Raw genomic sequence first — 21,125 nt, forward strand, 5'->3', positions numbered from 1 at the left:
TTTAGATTTGAGTGGTGGACCTCACCTATTCTTGTTGTCTGTTTTGTGCTGCTGTAACAAAACGCCTGAGGCAAACATTCAGTCCATTACCCCTTGACTCTTCAAAGTGCATGTCCTCGTCACATGCAGAACATACTCAGTCCATCCCAACAGTCTCAAAAGGCTTAGCTCATTCCGGCATCAACTCCAGAATTCAGAGCTTCATCTAGTTAGATACAGGTAGTTCTGAGGCAGATTTCCTTCCAGCAGTAGTTGAGCAAGTTATATGCTTCTGAAATTCAGTGGTGGACAGCCATAGGCTAGATATGTCCTTCCAAAAGGACGAAATAATGGGGGCAGAATAGAGGGGCAGCAGGTCGCAGGTAAGTCCCATCCCCAACAGGACAAGCAACTCTGAATCCCTTGTGTTGCCTCCTCACTGGCAATAGGGGCCCCAACAACTTCTGTGACTTTGCTTGGCTCAGCTCCTAAAACCACTCTCATAAATTGAGGTCTCACTTGGACAGCTTTATGATTCTCGAGTCTTGAGGGCAGCTCCACCCCCACCATTCCAAAAGACATTGCCCTAACGGGGACTGTGCAGCAGCTTCATCCCCTCGCTCCACGTGACCTTGACTTGATTGAGTGGAAGCGTTCTTCGAAATGCCTTTGGAGGTCACTCTCTCATTGACTTGATGACCGGCACTGGGCTTCCTCGTATACATCCTGGTCTCCTTATCATTACTTGACCATATCCTTGGTGTTCTCTGATGAACAGATTTGGCCAGGCTGAGGGTTTTTCTAAGTCTTAATGTTCTAAAACTGTTTATTTCCTTTTGCATTTTATAATGCAGTTAAAAGAAACCACACATCAGCTGACATGCTCCACTTCTTGGCCATGTCTTTCACAGGCATTTTCGTGCATCACTTAAATCCTGTCCTGTGCTGCACTCATATACTCTAAATACGTGGATATCATTCAGCCAAGTTCCTACCATTTTATATCAAGGATGCTCTTTCCTCCAGTATCTGTCACCTTGTTCCTGCATTCCCATCTGAGGATTCATAAGAATTATCTGTGCTATTCATTGGCATAGAATTGTCTGTGGTATTCATAGTCAATCCTACCAACATTCTGGTCACCACCACTTAAAAACATTCACCAGGGAAATTCAGATGTTCTTTATAGTACACCCCATTTTCTGAGCATTCACAAAAATCTTAATCCGCCTCTCATATCAATCTCCGTCTTTTCTAGCTTGTTCCTACAGATTCTTTTGTTACCCAGTTCCAAAGCTGCTTCTCATTTTTAGTTATTTGTAGTTATAGCAGTACCCCGCTCCTCACCCCAGTTTTCTTAGTTTCTTAGCGCTGCCCTAGCAGAGTACCCATTGCTTAGCAACTTGTAACAAACAAATTTATTTCTCATAATTCCAGAGACTGGGAATTTCCAGGATCAAAGTACTAGCATATGGTAGGCCTCCTGGATGCATCAAAAATACTTTGGAACATCTGGAGAGATGGCTTAGCAGTTAAGATAGTTTTCTATTCAACCAGAGTTCATTTCCTAGGACCCATATTCTGCAGCTCACCATCACTTATAACTCCAGCTTCAGGGATCCAGTGCTGCCTTCTGGCCCTCATGGGCAACCACACACAACATAACATATATTCTGACACAAAAAAACATAGTGTGTGTGTGTGTGTGTGTGTGTGTGTGTGTGTGTGTGTGTGTGAATCACACAGAGAAGGGCCAAGAGAGGAAAAGAGGAGGAAAAGAAGGCCAAACTCAGCCTTTTATAATGAACCCATTCCTGTGATGATGGGTTCATTGATGAGGGCGGAGCCTCCTGTCCTAAACTCTGCTGCAAGGATCCACCTCCTAGTGTTGTCACAGTTTCAACTTGAGTTTCAGAAGGACAAACATTCAGGCACCTATAAGCCGATCAGGGCCTTCTGAGCCCCTTCACTGCTCTGGTTGCTCATTGTAATTCTTTACTGACTATTGATCTTTTCATGTTTTCAACCCTTTTTGAGACAATTGGTAATTTATATTTTGCTAGAGGATCATAACTTAAATCTTATTGGCATAAAGTTGTATACATACGTTCCTTTAGTTTGAAAGATTCTGTCCATATCTGCAGTTTGTTCTTCTCGTCTCTGCTTCTGAAGTTCTTTTCTGTGTACTTCCTCAAGTGTGTTTATTGTGCAGTGGATACATTTTAAATTAAACTTGCTAAAATGCACATGGATGGTATTAGGAACAAATCTGGGAATGATTTAGCCTGTTCTTATGCCAAGTGTGGTGGTTGTTGCCTGAAATGAGTTATTTGAGTTGTAAATTGGAAATGCGAAGACTTGCTTATTGTTCTGTGACCATTGCCCATCATTCTCGTTGCTGGTTCGGAGAGTACATCTTAGTTAGACCTGACAGTCTCATTAGCACATGCTTTCACACCACCTACCATCTTCGCAGTAGAACTTTCCCACCCACAGTGCTACCAGTTACTTTTCAATGAAAGGATATTAATTTTATATGTAGCACAACTATTGTGTTTTATTTGATGCCATTACCACGAGACTGTGTGTTCTCAACTATGTGAGTGGTCTAGACAGAGGAATGTAGAAGGCTTTAGGGTAGATTCCTGGTTTGGGAGAATGATACTTAATAAACTCAAGTATTTGAGGGATTCCCATGAGTCTGAGACTGCTGTAGGTGCTGTAGAGATGCAAATGATTTCTGGGCGTACCAAGGACACTGTAGTGGAGCTCTGGTTGCCTTCCCAGGCTGTCCCTTTGGAAACAGCTCTTACATACTTTTGTTTTAGGACATCATCTACTTGCTGTTCTGAACATGCAAGACACTAGTTCTGAACATGTAAGACTCTTTTAATGACTTTGAGAAGAGATTCCTAATCACCTCCAAGGCTGTTCCCTTGCATACAGCAGCCAGAGTCCTGTGTGCCCTTCTTTCAAATTGTAGCTTGAATCTTGCTTCTTTTAGGCAAGGCTTTTCCAAGAACAAGTTATCTCAGACTGATGTATCTGCTTTGAAAGGATAATTAGACTCGCACATATACATAACTCTAGTATGTGCTTGACTAGGGGTGTGGTGATAGCTTTGTCAGCAAGATGAAGAAGTATGGGCTAAATGACAGAGAAAACACGTTGATAACTGCCTAATGATTCACTATCAGCCTGGAAGGAAAGTTTTAATAACATGACACAGGGTTCTGGTTTTGATCTAGTGCTGTTCAACATGTCTACTCATTCCACTACTTTCCAGCGAAGTGTTTTGTTGAATACCTCCTGTTGGAAAATGCAGTGTGCTTGGGTGATGTAGGGTGAACAGGAGATGTGTTCTTCCTTCCAGGTGTGTTACAGTGTAAGCACTTGAACCAGGAAGACTTCCTAGGCTAATGCAGTGAAGATAGGGAGTTTGTAGATGAGGTGATCGTAGTGCATAATCATGAAGCTCCTGGAGGACTGGAAAGGTAGAAGATATATTCAATTCATGTTAAATTTGAAGAGGAAATGTAATTGGGATAAGAATATAGTATGAGAAGAGGGAGGCTTGCCATGTGGACAACAGTTCTATTTATTTGTTTATGTATTTTATTTAAAATGTGTGTGGTTTTGAGCATGTGAGTGAAGTGCTCATGGAAGCCAGAAGAAGGCATCAGGTTTCCCAGAACTAGAGTTATAGGTGGTGTGAGCTGCCCAGCCTGAGTGCTAGGAATCAAACTCTAGTACTCTACAAGAGTAGTGTGTGCTTATAACCACTACGCCATCTCTCCAACCCCAACAACTTTATTGAAAAAGCCATGGAGAACCTTTGGTCACTACACAAGTCAGTGTTGATGATCAGTGAGGTCTAAGTTGTTAGAAGAAGTGGACTTACATCCATAGACATGTAGAATCCAGAATGAGAAGTGCTGGGACCTTTCTGCTTTGCTGACTTTTAAAAATGATCTCAAGGTAGTTTCCCAGGCATTTTCTTTTTAATGCTCGACACACTGTAAGAAAGCATAACTAAACATGTCAGTTTATATTTCCTAGGACCGGAGAAAACCAGAATTAATGGGAATCAAAACAGTCAGCAGTGACTTAGTGTACATTCTGTAGTGACAGTCTCAACAGTGACGGGCCTGCTCCCATTCTGGGGGAAGGAAGGGAAGTGATGCTTGCTGAAGCTGTGTCTTGAAGGCCTGTGTGCGTGACACTATAGAGACGCTGGGACACCAGTACTCACAGGATGTAGGTTAGGCGTTGAGTCTGGAGGCCTGTGCTGGACAAAGCCAGTGAACAGATGATTGCAGCATTGAGGTTCATGGTCTCGGGTGACTGCAGCCATCGTGTCAGCTGTGACCCGGTGCATTTTGGAGCTCACTCCTTACTTAGGCTCGTGTGGTTGCTGGCACAGTTCACCCCCTTGTGGTTGTAAGACTCAGGTCCCTAGTTCTTGCTGGTTCAAATCTGGGGCTACTGTCAACTCCAGAGAGGCTGCTATAGTTCCTCGTCAGGTTCCCTACCCCACAGGTCCTGTCATGCTTTAAGCTCTTTTTTAGGAAGGGCTAGTCTCTGGAGAGCTTACCTGATGAGGTCAGACCTAGTGAGAGTATTAGTGTGGGCTGCCGCAGGATTCCAGAGACTGGGTGGCTTCAACAGAAATGTGTTTTCTCATAGATCTAAAAGCAGGAAGTCTGAGATCAGAGTGCCCACATAGTGTGTGGGGAGGGCTCCCTTCCTGGCCTGCAGATGGCTGTCTTCTCACAGTGTCCTCCCGTAGCCTTTCTTCTGTGCATGAATGGAGAGGGACAGTTCTAGGGTCACCAATCCTATAGTATTAAGACCCTAACCACGTGATCTCATTTAACCTTAGTGCCGAAACACCTCATCTCTAACGTATTTACATTGGGATTTGGAACCTCAACAGTGGATGTGAGCAGACAAGATTCAGTCCATAGCACCTTGATAATCTCCTTTTTGATTAACTCATAATTAACATGGGATCATTATATCTCCAGATTCCTTTCACCCTGTAAAATAACAGAATCTGGGAGGAGTGTGGTAGCCTTTCATTTCACATTCAGTCCTAATATCTGAGGGCAGGAGATTATATGGGCATAAATGACAGGGGCTGGAAATCCTAGGTGGGGGCAGACGTGTGAGAAGGCAAGCCTCTACAGATAGGCTAAGAGCCTTTAGTTGTCATGTGAGGTGCATTGTGGGTAGAACAGTAGAAGGGGGAGGCACACAGAGGCCCTCTGTGTTGTCAAGAGCACTGGAGTTCAACACAAAGGATGTGTCTGGGAAAAGGACTTGGGCGACAAAATCAATGCATTTGATGTTTGATGTGGTGCTGATGCTGGGCTTTAGGGTCCACGTGGGAACAGTGGATTGATGGGTAGAGAATGAAGCAGTGGAGCCTGGCTTTTTCCATTGTTGGGCTTGAATCCTGATTGTGCCACTTAGCAACTTTACCTTCCCACCTGTAGGATGGCAGTGACGTACAGCGTCTGGGAACTCGTGTGAGGGCTAAATGAAATATGTAGTTCATGTTTTCAGTCTACTGACGAGCACACAGCAAATCCTAAATAAATGTGTATTTGCTCAACACAATTATTAAGTCAATAAATGTATATGATGTTCCAGATACATTTTTTTAACGTAACTCATAACTGACCTTAAACTTGTAATCCTCTTGCCCCAGTCTCCTAGTTCCTGGAATTAGACGCATGTATTACCACACATGACTCTTATCTCTTTTTAAATAGAGATATAGGTTACCTTTGATCAAAAAGTAATATCTAATCATAGATTTTTAGACCTTGTGATCACTTAGTTCTAGAACAGGGCTTTTCTCACTGTTGGTTCTGATTATTGATACACAAAGACCTCAAGCATCTCTTGAGCCTCATTCAGTGTTGTGATTTCTGTTGACCACTGTTGAAATGCATGTTTTGGACAATTGGACGGCAGTGTTCCGTTTGGATGGAGGAGGTTGGATTTCAGAAAGAGAAAAGCCTTTTATTGGTGCTGAACAGGCGGGAACTGGGAGTGAACGAGGAGATGCAGCTGAGAGCACTGAGGGGCAGCCGCAGGCCTGTGGGCTGCAGATGGGGGAGAGTGAGGGGAGCAGGCCCTGGTCAGTGCTGGATCGCTGCAGTCAGTCCTGTAGCGTGGTGCTTCCTGACTGCTGTGGAAGATTTAGCATGACATAAATATATGCTGAAAAGTGCATCTAGTGTGGAAGATTTATAGGCCATGTTCCCAGGAAAAAAAACATTTTTAAAATCAATGGGCAGTGTTAACAACACGTCTAGAAGTACATGTAGAGTGTGTTAGAGATGTCACAGTTGTGAAAAGGACAGTAGAGGACTGACCCCAGTGATTAGAGGCCTGGAGGACACAAAAGGTTTGTACTTGTGAGAGCTGAAGAAAGTGGATGAGGTCTTGCTCTACTAGGTAGCACTAGTATTTTAAATTGTGAGTTTGTAGCCTGTGATATTTCTAGTTGTCTCTGAGAAAATTTAATCCCAGGCAGGTGTCAAAGCCTCTGTAATCGCAGTCTAAGTGGGGACCTTTAAACTCTCCTCTGGCTTAGGAGAGGAGAAACCTGGAGTTGAGACTGTTGCTGGTGGGGAAGCCTGAGGCCTTGTGGTGTGTTCTTCTGTGTTCTCCAGGAGGATGGTGACTCAGGGTGCTAAGCAAGGTCAGTGGAGAGAGCACAAGGGAGGCCCTGGAGGCTATTAGAGGAGCTACAGTGAGTAATGAGCAAATGAAGAATGGGGGTGCTTTAGGGAATGCAATTGAGAAGAGCTAGAGCTGACCTGGGAAGCCAGCTAGGAAGCTATCAGCTGGGTGAAGAGGATGATGATGATGCCTGTGGGTTTAGAGGTGAACAGATTAGAATTGGTGTTTAAATCAGTCCCTTATTGCTAAATGTGCTAACACTGCCCAGACCTCGGGTCCCTAGATTCTGAGACAGTGGGCACTGCTTCCCAGAGGCGTTCCATCTCTAACTGCTGTGACATCAACTCTTGCAGCTGTCCTGGGTCTCTGCAGAGTCTCACTTTGGATTTTTTTGTTTTGGCATGTTTTTATTTCTTCTTTTCTAATTCCTCCAATATTGATGTTCCTCTGAAATCTGTTCTAGGCCTGCTCTCTCTCATTCTCACAGTCTTGCAGGGTGATCTCATTCACCCTGCTCATGTTATGATGTTATGAAATGTTGTAATGTTTCATAACATTATTAGCATCTGTGTGCTAATGATTGCCACATTTTTGTCCCTGGCCAAGGTCTATCTCCCCAACACCAGTCTCGATATTGAACAAATACCCCACACTGCTACTGATGTGGCATAGGCACCTCAGTCTCAAGTAAAACTTCCCAAGTGGCTCTTCTTATGCTCCCTGCCCTACACAATGGCGTCACCATTGTCCTGGCTCCCGGTGTGATGTGATGAGCATGTACCTGTGTCATCATCGTTCAGATCACAGCACAGATTCCTCTATTATTCTGTAAGTCCCCTCATCCTCTGCCGGTCACTCTGGCAGGGCTGTTTCCACTCCTGCCTGAGCTAGTTGCTTGCTAGCCTCCCCAGTTCTTCAGCTTTTGTGTGTGTCGGAGGGCGGGGGAGACAGTGAAGCTGTAATTCCTCAGCTTCCTGCTCTGGCTGCCTCCCACCATGCTTCCCCCACTCATTATGGACTCACCCTCTGGAATGCTAAGGCAAAATAAACTCCTTCCTGTACTTGCTTTTTGTCATGGTGTTTTATCATAGCAACAGAAAAGTAACTAATACAACATTTGAAAGTGTTAATATCCAGAATATATAAAGAAGTCAGAAAACTAGTTAACAAGAAATCAAAACTGCTCAATCAATAATAATAAATGGGCTAATGAAATGAACAATTCTCAAAAGATAAAATACAAATGGCCAATAAACACAAGAAAAATGTTCAACTTCACTAAACATCAAAAAATGCAAATTAAAATCACCAAAATTCCATGCCACCACAGTGAGAAAGACAGTCATCAAGAAAACAGTTAACAGTGTGTTGGCAAGGATGCCAACAAAAGAGAATCTGAAACGCTGCTGGCAGAAATGTAATAGTCCAGCCCCCGTGGAAGGCACTAAAGTAGATCATATATGACTCATATATGGCACTCTGGACATTACTCAAAGGTCTGAGTCAGCACATCATGGAGATAGTTGCACATCATATTTACTGCAGATCTGTTCACAGTAGCTAAGTTATGGAGCCAGCCTGGATGTCCAACAATGGAGGGATGGGTAAAGAAAGCATATGGCCAGGTGGCGGTGGTGCACGCTTTTAATCCGGAGGCAGTGCCAGCGGATGTCTGTGAGTTCAAGGCCAGCCTGGTCTACAGGGAGAGATCCAGGATAGGCACCAAAACTACACAGAGAAACCTTGTCTCAAACAAACAAACAAACAAACAAACAGCAACAAAAAAAATAAGCAAACAAAAAAAGAAAATGTATGTGCACAATGTATTTGTTTTCAGTCATAAAGAGGAGAGTGGAATCAATTGGAAAGAATCACAATAAGCCTATATAAGCCAGTCCATGAAAGATGAAATATTATATGCTTTCTGTCATTGTAGTTTCTAGATTTTATATAAAAACATAAAAGCATGTTAGTATATATGCTATGAAAGTAGGAATAAAGTTGTCTAGGGGGACAAAGGTGACTAATGGCAGGAGGCTGAGTGAGACTAGGGACAGTAGTAAGTTGTGACCAGTGTCTTAGTTTGGGTTACTGTTGCTGTGACGAAACCCCAAGCTACTTGGGGGTGAAAGAATTTATTTGGCTTACATGTCTACATCAAGATCCACCATTGAAGGAAGTCAGGACAGGAACTCAAGCAGGGCAGGAACCTGGAGGCAGGATCTGACACAGAGGCCATGGAGGGGTGCTGCTTACTGACTTGCTCCACATGGCTTGCTCAGCCTGCTTTCTTATAGAACCAAACTTGACCATCCCAGGAATGGCCCCACCCACAATGGGCTGGGGCTTCTCACATCAGTCACTAATTAAGAAAATGCCTTACAACCAGATCTTATTTCAGGGCCATTTACTGATAGGGGTCTTCTTTTTCTTGTTAATGAAGATAAGTTATATAGTGAAAGGTCTGTTTTTATAATCTGAATTGTGCTTTATTGATGTAGTTGTACAGGATCACGTGACTGCAGCTGCCTTACTGTAGCTTTGTGTAGGTGCTATGGTCTGGTAGCATAAGACCTCAACGGCAACTCTTCAGCATTTCCATGGCTAGTCTAGTTCTTTTGTATTTCTGCATCATTTCTTTTGGAATCAACTTCTCAATTTCCAAAGGAAATAGAGATAGTAATTTTTGATTTAAAAAGGTCAAATCAAAGCTGTGGTAGTTTTGATTGCGATTGCGTGGCTACTGCAAATTAGTTAGGGAAATAATCACTAACAGTATGAGTCCTCATTTCATGTGTCTCCATTTATTCCACTGATTTACTATCTCAGCAATATTTTATGGTTTCTGAGTTGAAATCTTTGACATCCTTCATTAGATTTATTCTTAGTTATTTGTTGATAGTATATATAAGCAGCAATTAGTTTATAAATTTTTTTCTGGAATCTTGGACTTGACCAAACTTACTTCTAGTAGAGTTAGATTGTAGATCCCTTTTGATTTTTCTGTGTTCACAACCATAATATTTTCAAGTACATGCTCTTGACTTTACTTTCTTGTGCTATGACTTCTTTCCTTTTTAAAACTAGTTTGTGTTAACTTCACAAAGTAAAGGGTTTCACTGTGCCTGTGTCCACACCTGTGTCCACATGCTTTGACCACACCAGTCCCTTGTTACTTTTGTCTCCAGTACTTCCTCTTTTAATTTCATGCCCTGTTCTCAGTTGCCTTGACTGCTTAGACTTCAAGGACTGTGTTGAATAAAGTGATGACTATGGATGTCTTGCTTTGCACCCTTTCTGGTCTTTAGTGTTAATTGTAGCTGTTCAGCATTATTATACTGCTCAGAAGTGTTTTTGTGATGGTCTGGCTGTGTTTGTGTTTCAGTATTACTATTATGTGTAGTTGGAATTTTCTTTGAGTTACCAAATAGCTCCCAAATAAAGACAAGGAGACTTATTATTAATTATGAATGCTCGCCTTAGCGTAGGCTTGTCCCACTAGCTCTTTTAGCTTAATTTAACCTATTTCTATTCATCTATGTTTTGCCTCAGATTTTTTACCTTTCTTTCATTCTGTATGTCCTACTTTCCTGCTTCCACTGTGTCTGGCTGGCTGGCCCCTGGTGTATTCCTGCTGTCTCCTTTTCTTTCTCTTTTTTTCCGAGCCTAAAATCCTCCTCCTACTTACTCTCCCTGCCCAGAAGTCTGCCTGTATCTCCTCCCTCATTATTGGCCATTCAGCTTTTTTATTATTTATTTATTTATTTATTTATTTATTTATTTATTTTGGTTTTTCAAGACAGGGTTTCTCTGTGTAGCTTTGGTGCCTTTCCTGGGACTCCCTATGTAGCCCAGGCTGGCCTCGAACTCACAGTGATCAGCCTGCCTTTGCCTCCCTAGTGCTAGGATTAAAGGCGTGCGCACCACTGGCCTGATGCAGCATTGTCAGTTTTGATTTGTGCAGGTATACCCATGATGGCCATAACTTCTAGCAAATGAGTGATTACAGAATCAGCTTTTTCAGAACTCAGAGCAGTTGCCCATTGAAATCCTGAATAATATCTCAGTCGGTAGAGCATGAGACTCTTAATCTCAGGGTCGTGGGTTCGTGCCCCACGTTGGGCACCAGATGTAGATGTAACCAATCGTCTTATTAAAATAAGAAACACAGAGCCAATGTAAAAGAGAAAGCCGAGAGGTCAGAGCTCAGAGATAAAATCTTACCTCCTGCAGTGCTCCTAACTTCCCCGAGAGAGAGCTACTTCCTGTTTGTCTGTGTATAATAGTCTTTCTGTTCTGCCTTCTCATTGGTTGTAAACCCAACCACATGACTGCCTTGTCACTGCCTGTAAGTACCGCCCTCCAGGTCTTAAAGGCGTATGTCTCCAATACTGGCTGTATCCCTGAACACACAGAAATCTACCTAGCTCTTCTAACCACCACGCTCTTGCTATGGCTCTAATAGCTCTGACCCCAGGGCAACTTTATTTATTAACATAAAATTAAAATCACATTTCAGTACAAATAAAATATCACCATACTGGCCAACCATTCAGCTTTTAATGAGACCAATCAGGTACCTTAGGCAAGCAAGGTAAAACAACAGCACATCTTTACATAGCTAAACAAATGCAACACATCTTTACATAGTTAAACAAATGCAACACATCTTTACATAGGTAAACAAATACAGCACATCTTTGCCTAGTTAAATATTCCACAATACTTGTGTTGTCAGGCAAATTGAAATACTTTCTTTGTCTCTGAAAGATTAATACAGCTGGTATTTTACCAGCAAGCCTCTGAGCCTGGCCTGGGTAAGCAGACAAGATATTTTGTTTTGATGTTTTTAGTGCAATGAGTTGAAACAGGGTCTCACAGGTCCTTTTCAGGTACTACAACTGAGCTGTTCCCCCAGCCTGAGAAGGTTCTAATTATCTCTAATTTTTTAAAAGATTTATTTATTTATTTATTTATTTATTTATTTATTTATTTATTTATTTAATGTATGAGTTCTCTGCCTGCATGTGTGACTTTATACCAGCAGAGGGCATCAGATTCTACTAGAGATGGTTGTGAGCCACCATGTGGGTGCTGGGAACTGAACTCAGGACCTCTGGAAGAGCAGCCAGTGCTCTTAACTTCTGAGCCAACTCTTTAGCCCCTAAATCTAGTTAACAAGGTAGTAATTGTTCATATTTTCTACTTCTTTAGATATGGAAACTAGTGGTTTGGGGGCAGTTTGGCTACTTGATCTAAATTAAACTTACTGACATGAAGTTATTTGTGAGTCTCCCTTAATTCCTCCAGATGCCTGAAGGATAGCTAGAGATGTCTCTTCCCCGTGGTGTACTGTCGTTGTCAGAGGCCACCATGGAACAGAACTTTCCTTGGCTCGCACTTCTGGAATCCACATAGCAAGCACAGGCTCTGATGGCCCATGGTGGATGGCGGTGGGTGCAGGATCGAGCAGGGGCAGTGTGGGTTGGGTCAGGCTGGTCCCTTTAGGAACAGCCCTGTCCTGAGTATTGAAAGGGCCACATGAGAGCGCAACCCCAGTGGTATCCTGCTAGACCTCACTTTTTAAAGCTTCTATTACCTCCCAGTACCACCACCCCAAGGACCGTGCTTCCCGTCATGTCAGCCTACAGGGACACAGTCAAACCGGGTACAAACCAGAACAGCTGGCCATTTGTTTTCAGGCATCAAACTTTCTCTCTCCTGTGCCTGACCTTTCACCCCTTCTCCGTCCTCCCCACACACACCCAGTTTGCTGTCATTGTTTTATTCAGGACAATGCCTGTTTTTGCTCAGGTGGTTGCTATAACCACACACTAGCCTTCTTGTTTACTGCCCACACCCCATTCACCTTATGTGAGAAGGAAGAGCCTTCTCTTTTTATTTTATTTGAATTACTGACTTGTATTAATTGTGCAAACTAAAGAGTCTGCTCTGGCATTTCTTCGCATCAATCATGGCTGCCCTTCCTCTAGCCTCAACTGTCTCCTCTCTCAGCCCTCCGCAGTCCCTGAAAGTTCCCGCATAGAGCTTTCAAAAGTACAAATATAATGACATCTTTTCCAGCTTAAAAGTTGATCGGCTTCCCAGTGCCTTCTGAATAAAAGCCTGAGTTTTTCCCATGATCCATGCCGCCGCCGCCGCCGCCGCCCGCCGCCGTTTGTCCCAGTTAGTCCCTGTCACCCTGCATTTCTCTCCACTTCACCCTCCCCACAAGCTGCAGGGAACCGTGCTGCTCCCCACAAGCTGCAGGAGCCGTGCTACTTCCCGGAAGCTCTGGTTTGTCATTGCCTCTCTCAGACTTGCATGGAGCAGTTTGCATGCCACATGATCAGCGTTAAGTAGAGAAAACGCCTGCTCAAGTCTCATGTCCAGAGATTGTGGTTAAATGTGATTGGGTGTTCTCAATATTGGCTATATAATTTTTCGTTCAGTGTATATCTTTACATTCACAACACTATCTAGCTTCTAAGAACTTTCATTACACTCAGTTTCTACACCCCACCTCCCGTCAGATAGCATTAGGTAACAATGCACATCTGTCCTCCATCACCAGGGTGACTAGTATAGCTGCTTGATCTCTTCTCCCAGCATGCAGAGTGCAGTTTTACATCAGCTGGGAGCACTAGTCTTGACCAGTCACCCAAGTGACTAGATGACTAGCCTTGACCCATCACCCAAGTGACTAGATGACTAGCCTTGACCAGTCACCCAAGTGACTAAATGACTAGCCTTGACCCGTCACCCAAATGACTAGATGACTAGCCTTGACCCGTCACCCAAATGACTAGATGGTGTGTTTCTCTTTGTAGAGAATTTCCACAGGCATGAATTCAGGAAGCATCCCCTCCTCAGGCGGCCATCCTGTGTGAAGGCAAAGCAGTTGCTTCTTTCTTGTCAGGCCCTCCCCTCCTCACCCCCGCGAGGATCAGGATGTGCCATGTTATTTTGAAAAGCCTAAATCCTCGAAACTTTTCTTCTCCAGTTGGATTTGAAAGGGGGCCATTCTGAGGCCGGTCTTGATGTGGCAGGCCTCTGAGGGTCTATTTGGATAACACTGAAGAGTGGAGGAAATGTGACTCTGTCTGTGGGTTTTAAGCCCCTAAGGTAAGATCAGAAAGCGTCTGGGGCAGTGAGAGCCAAGTAGTTGAAGTCATACATTAATTATGGTCATGAATCATTTTTATTTTGAAAGTCCTTGCCATTTGACAAGGTTGTTTACACAGTACCAGTGGAGCTCTAGGCAGCTCCCCGCAAAGTAACCGCTCTGTGTTGGCGTCTCTGCGGGTTGATAATACCTATTGATTTTAGTAAAAATTGCTTGTTTCCCCTGCCTGAAGGAGTGGTCTCTATGCAGTTTTTCTTGATAAAGTATTTTGAATTTATAAATGTAGGAAACAGTGATCTCTCAGTTAATCTCCCACTCTATCAATCTCACCAATGTGCTAATGTTATGTATAAACTCTGGACATCAGGAAATCCATTGAGCGCCTCTGTTGTACCCCTCCCTGTGCTCAGCATCTAGAGCGTGTGTGAGAAGATGAGTATTCTTGCCCTCATTAAGAGCTGCTAAGGAAGAGGACAAGGGAAGAACCATTCCCTGTATGCATGGTCCTTAGTGCTGTTTGCTGCGGTGCTGTGTGTGGGTGGTGTGGCGCGTATGTCCAGAGCAAGGAGCAAGTGCCTCCAGCTGCCTGGTGCAGCCAGGGAAGGGCAGCGGAGCAGAGGCTATGGCTGAGCTGCCTCTTTGTGGGTTAAGTAAAGCTCTGCTTACCTGCGAGGGTGCAGAGAAAATGTGTGGGCAGATTCACGGCAGGAATAAGACATGGAAGATTATGTCCAGGTAAATGCCAGTGGATCAGTATTACTGAATTTGAAGATCCAGGGAGATAGGCTGGGGATGAAATAGGGCCATTTCTCAAAGACCTCCCCTTGCACTCAGGTTTCTGTCGAGGTGCCTTTGTAGGACCGTCTTACTATCAGTGTAACTAAGCATACATAGGCGCATCAAGAGGAACAGGATGGCGCAGTCCTGAGGGAGCTGCTGAATGACCGGTCTCAGGAGCAAAGGCGCCTCCTAGAGTTGACAGTTTTCAGATGACCTCAGCAACTATGAAGAAATTCCCAACAGCATAGAAGTGTCCTACTCACTTGCTCCCAGAGATATTGATGCCACAAAATCCGTTAAAAAATGAGCGACTCCTTCTCCCCCCTACAAAGAAGACATGCAGGCTAAAAATTGATAGCCAATTTTAATAAATGAAGTCAAATTGACATACAGTACATCATAATGTGAGTTTTCCTCAGACTTCCTCAGTTCCCTAGTGTCTGTCCCTGGCCACAGAAGCAGCTAGCTACTCTTCTGACACCACAGGAAGGTCTTATCTGCTGGTGGGTTTTAGATCAAGAGCAGGACACAGCTATTCTTGTTTTGCTTCTGGCTTTCTTCATTCAGCATCTTTTTGAGATTTATTCATAGTCTTGTGTGTATCACTTACTCTCAGTAGACTGTTACCATACAGGTCTTAATTTGGTTCTTAGTGTCCCAGTTGGTGGATATTTGGATTGTTTTCTGTGACCTTTTGTTGTTGTTGTTGTTGGAGACAGTGTTTTCTGTAAATTTGGCTGGCTTTGAACTGACTATGTAGCTCAAGCTGGCCTTGAACTTTTGATCTTCCTGCCTCCGCTTCCCAAGTTGTAGGATTACAGGGCACACAACTACACCTGGCTTCTGTGAGCATTCTGAAACCGAGCTTGTGGACTTACGTTTTTGTCTTTTCTGGGTAAGCACTTATGATTAGAACTGCTGGACCGAAGGTTAGATGTATTTTAAATTTCCTAAGGAACTGCCTTTTCAAAATGTTGGTATTATCTAACTTACTAGCAGTGCCGTACATTCCAGCTGCTCCCTGCTCTGCCATCCGTAACTTTAGTTCTTGTAATGGGTGTGAAACAGCGTCTCACCGTGAATGTCATTTACATTCATCTCGAGACTAAGATGTTAAATTCCTTTTTCTATGCTTACTTCACTGTCTCTTTGAAATCAATTTTTAGTGCACAAAGCAGTGGATGTTATCATGGTAGTTTTATTCATACATACATACATACATACATACATACATACATACATACATACATAATGTCTCCTGAGCGACCCTTGCAAGCTTTTGATGTCCTTGGTTTCCTTGGTGCTGGGAGGAATGGGCACCCATGTGGTTTTTCTTTTCCTGTCCCTGGGGCAGAGGTTGTTAGGCACTTTCTGTGTGTGTGTATTTATTGGTGATTTATTATTTTTTCCTTTTGAGAATGTCTCTTCAGTTCATTTGCCCATTCATTGAACAAATAATCTGTGGGGGTTTGGGTGTGTGTTTAATTTGGAGTTGTTTTATTTTATTTTGGGATTGCAGACCAAGCCCAGGGCCAACCACTCTACCACTGAACTAAATCCCCAACCTGTTGAGTTTTTTCTCTACTAGCCGTGGGTATGGCTGCCATCAGCAGACGCTCTCCCGACTCCGCAGGCTGTCTTCATCCTGCTGACGCTCGCTTTGCTGTGCGGGTTTTTGGGTTTTTGACTGCGCACTCCACCGTCTGCAGATCCCGCTGCGCTGCTGGAGTCCTTGCGGAACGTCTTTGTCTATGCCTGTATCTCCAAGTTGCCCATGCTATGTCTTGAAGTAGTTTTTGTTGGTTTTATTTTTTCTCTAGCAGTTTCAGAGTTTTAGGACTTAAAGTCTTTGATCCACATTGTTTTTTTGCAGAGTGAGAGGGATCTGATTTCCTTTTCCTTTATGAGGATATCCAATCCAGCTTCCCGCACCATTTGTGGAAGAGTGTCTTTTCCCTGGTGTGGCTCCCGCATGGTTCTTTGGTTTTGCTCCTTTCTCCCAGTTTGAAGACTACATTTTCACTTTCCTCGTGGTATCTCTAGGTGAACAGACATTCCTGGTCCTGGTAAACTAGTTAAATGGTTGTTCTGTCTCTGTGTGTGTATGTATGTATGTATGTATGTATGTATGTATGTATGTACATACGTATGTGCATCACATGTGTGCCTGGTGCCCATGGAGGCCAGAAGAGGACATTGAGACCCCTGGAACTGGAATTACAGATGGCTGTATGCTTCCTCGTGGGTTCTGGCAACTAAACCTGGGTCCTCTGTAAAACCAGTGCTCTTCACCACTGAGGCATCTGTCTCTCCAGCCCCTTGTTTGAGACAGAGTCTCACTACTCTGTCACCACTGGTCTCAAAATCCTGGGCTCAAAGTCATCTTACCTCTGCCAACCAAATATCTGCATGTAGAAGAGCACCTGGTTATTGATCTAGTTCTCATCTTTATGTTAGTAACATACTTATGTTATTGATCATGCAACTGCAGAAAACCTTGCTATCTGACAGATTTTAAGATTGGTTTGTTACTTCTAGATCTTTTACTTTTTATATAAATTCTAGTAATTTATATAAAGCCCCATGAATCCCATGTCTCTGCTTCCCAGCAATGAGATTACAGGCTTGTGCTGCCATGTCAAGCTTTTACATAGGTGCTGGGTATCGAACTCAGGTCCTCATGCTTGAGCAGCAGGCTCCTTTCTGACCAAGCCTTCTTCTCGGCCCCTCAACCCGATCATTTTCTAAAGTGCTTCCAACCCTCCAGAGTCCTTCGCCATAACTATGTTATAGCAGAGGTAGGCTTTTCAGAGCACTGTTATTTTAGGATTGTGATTCCTGTTACTTCATTATGTTTGAATCTAGAAATAATTGGTTAGTTCAGGGTTGGCTCTGTTTATCCTAGGAGATTTATAATTCATGTCTGTGACTCTCTGTGTTTAGACTTTGTAATTAACTCACTTACATTTTTCTACAACTTGTATTTCTAGGCTTCATAGAGCCCAGTGTGCAATTAAACAGACTCAGGTAACTGTTCAGAGAATTGGAAAGGAAATTGAAGAAAAACTAAGACTCACGTCGACAAGCAATGAGCTGGTAGGTTTTTGTACAAGTACCTGTTCAAACTCCTTGTTTTCTTCAAATGATTATCGTATTATTCTTAGAAAAAAGTCTCTAGACAGTACCAATCATGATGCTAATAACGTTGCATTAAGATGGCTGCTGGTGTATTTTAAATGTTAGAAATAAAAGTTCCCATTTGCTAATAATGTAAGGTAAATCTGCTATATTCTGTTAGATGAAACTTGAGATTATACGTAATTACTTGGAAGATGACTAGCAGACTATTTTATTAACGTCTTATAAATAAGAAGTGTATAATGAGTAAAAAGAGCTGCCAGGACGGGGTAGGGATGGGGGAGACCAGTAGGGACTAATTTACTGAAAGTAAGCATTTGGGCGGGTACCGACGGCTCAGCCGCTAAGGTGCCTGCCCCCAAACCTGACGACGTGAGTGTGGTCCTTGGGACTCGGGTGGCAGAAGGAAAAAGCCCACTCCTACACATTGTCCTCTGACTTCTATGACACACGCACTTACAGATACTAAATGAATAAATAAATGCAAAAACACATTTCATTGGTAGAGATACATAGTGCTGGGTTTGATGAAGACAGTTTCTTAAAATTTAATGTGTACTTTGATTATATTTATCCAGAATTAATCTACTTTTAAAAGATGGATTTTAAAATCAATAGGATCAAACATAAGAGGCCCATTTGTGAACAGTGTTTACCTCTAGAGAAATGTGGGGTTGGTGAGGCATTCCAAAGAAACCGTGACCTCAGTCCAGATGGGTGGGTTGCAGATCTTCATAGAATTGGATGCTTTTTCATACTCTTCCTTGAGAGGGAAAGAGTAGCAGCTTTGGAATGCCCGTTCTGTCTCTGTGAGCCAGGTGTGAGCACTAAATTACACTGTGCTTCAGATGAAGCCACGTACTATGTACAGCTTTCTATGTGCTATGGGGTACAAAAATATTTAAAATGCACAACTTGGCATGAAGTCACAGGAATTATTTGCACACGGGAACTAGTATCTCACGTACAGAGCCTCTCCTCACTGTCACTTGTATGCACTTATCCAAAGGCACCTCTTACACTGAAGGTTCGTCTACACAGTCACATGCTCCTGGAGTTCCAGGAGGCATGTGGACTGCTACCTATGCACACTCTCTCCTAGGATTTGAGCTAATGAATTTGTTCAACCTGTAGAAATGTGCTGATATTGACAGTCCACACAGTTGAACTTCATACATGCACTTGTGCTGTCCCTGGCACATAGCAGACATCCAATGGTACCCAGTAGTAGCTGTTTGGGTCTTGATAGCACTTTCTTTGTCTATGGACAATCCTCCATGCTAGAGAAACAACTGTCCATTGTGTTATAACTTAGGGTCAATAAAGGACTAAATTCCAGGCCGTGAGTATATATATTGTAGGGGGAGGGAAAAGTGTCAGGTTTTAATCCTTCCTGCAATGCACAAAAATGCTGCATTTTTAGGACCCCTGTCTGGGGAGAACTTGCTAGGTTTTATTTATCTTACTTTCCCAAGCAGGACTGGGAAATGACTTGCGTCATTAAGTGGCTGCATATGCTTTGTCTCAGGGTGGAAACATGTATGCTTAATCCTGTTTTTCTAAAATATAAGTGGTGACACACCGAGTCAGGTGATAGAATGCGTGAGTTTACTGAGGTCAGGTTCACAGGGTCACTCTGTGGTTTTTGCTGCCTAGTTAACACAGAAGGAAGTCAAGGAGTTTTGAACTGGAAGTGAACCTAGAAATCATCTAGTTCCCTAATAACCCCATTGAAAATCACACCCTAGCACACCCAGTTCCCGCTCCTGCTTGGTTTTTCACTGTAGTATTTATTACCATCTAACATGATATCTACTTAATATACTTTTGTCTCTCTAAACTCTATGTGACTTGGGATCGCCACCCTCCTACGTCTCCCTCTTCCTTCAATTTCTCCTCCTTCCCTCCCGCCCTTTCTCCTCCTTCCCTCCCTCCCTCCCTCCCTCCCTCCCATTTGATTCCCAACATCTAGACAAACGTTTGCTCATAGTAGATGTGAAGTAAGTATTAAGTATTTGTTGAATTTAAGATGAATCTATTAGGCTGGAGAGATGGCTCATCAGTTAGAGTGCTTGATTCTCTTTTAGAGGACCCAGATTCAATTCCCAGCACCCACGGGGCGGGGCGGGGGCGGGGGCAGTGAATGATGACAATGACTCACAACTGCCTATAACCCAAACTCCAGGGGACTGATGCCCTCTTCTGGTCTCCATGGGCCCTTGTACACAAGTGGCATACATACAAACAGGGACACAAATATACATATAAATAAACATTAAAATAGAAAGAATCCAACACAGTGCCTTGTTATAAACTCTAAGTTTACTTGTAGCATATTAGAAGTACTGTTACCTTTGCAAATTGGTCCAAGTCCATTTACTCCATCCCAAGTATTTTTAGTATGTAAGAATCACTCTTCGTGCTCACTTCGGCAGCACATACACTAAAATTGGAACGATACAGAGATTAGCATGGCCCTGCACAAGGATGACACGCAAATTCGTGAAGCGGTCCATTTTTTTTTTTTTTTTAAATCGGTGGATTCTGCTGGAGGATCCGGTGCAGATAAACACTGGAGGGCTCCTGTTGCAAATCACCCTCTGGAGCGATGGAAGGATCTTTCTACTAGCACATGGAGGAGACCTGATCTAGTGTTGGTGTGGCCCTGGAGTTTGGTTTATGTCTTTCTCAGGACAATGAGGTTCCTCTTTGGATTCCTGAGCATTGAACGCACCCTGTGGCTGTTGCTGAAGCCCAACATGACAGAGACCTAATGGGTCTCCATGAAAAAAATCTACCCTTCTGATGCCAATGGAGATTGAGAGCCCAATATGGCCAGCTTTGGCAAGCATTAATGTAAGCCTAGGAACTGTAGCCATGAGATTGGATTCTCCAGAAGAGCTGCCAGCTAAAGTCATGCTGGGATCAAAAAAAATGGACCTTGGTGGTTCGTGTTCCTGGAGTTGTATCCATGCCAGTGGATGTCCACACAATCCAGAAGAGAATCTGACATTGCTGCTGCCGCTATTGCTGTTATAACAATGGTGCACACTGCTGCTACTGTTTCTGGGATTACCATTTCATAATTGCTTACTACAGCTAGCACAATGGAGACCCTGGCAACAAAAGTAGCTACCACAGTTAGTTAATCTTTCATTCTATTAGGCATGATAAATTTAATTCATTAGTTATATACATCTCGATTGGCTTTGAAAATTATAAACTTATAAACTCAAGTTCCAGTTGCTTTTGGGATCTTACAAGGACTCCAACGTACAGTATGGCTCGTTAAGGAAGGGAATGGCTCAGTTGCCTTTAGCCTACTGGCTATGGGTGAGATAGGACCTCTGTTGGTCTTTTCTATATCGAATACACAGATTGCAAGCCCAGTGCCACTTTGAGATCT

At 43.2% G+C, this 21,125-nt stretch overlaps 1 protein-coding gene and 1 non-coding gene across 2 annotated transcripts in view; both read left to right on the forward strand.

Moving 5' to 3' along the window:
• The window catches only part of Uvrag (UV radiation resistance associated), a 269,111-nt gene that overhangs the window by 114,998 nt on the left and 132,988 nt on the right, over positions 1–21,125 (forward strand). Inside the window, exon 7 of the mRNA XM_028877489.2 lies at positions 17,572–17,677. Within this exon, the coding sequence (XP_028733322.1) occupies positions 17,572–17,677 (106 nt within the window). The remainder of the gene's footprint in view (positions 1–17,571; positions 17,678–21,125) is intronic.
• LOC114698750 lies at positions 20,139–20,241 on the forward strand. The gene has a single exon (XR_003735402.1). It is a non-coding gene; the product is annotated as a U6 spliceosomal RNA (small nuclear RNA).

The sequence above is a fragment of the Peromyscus leucopus genome, chromosome 1, assembly GCF_004664715.2.
Source record: "Peromyscus leucopus breed LL Stock chromosome 1, UCI_PerLeu_2.1, whole genome shotgun sequence".
NCBI lineage: Eukaryota > Metazoa > Chordata > Mammalia > Rodentia > Cricetidae > Peromyscus > Peromyscus leucopus.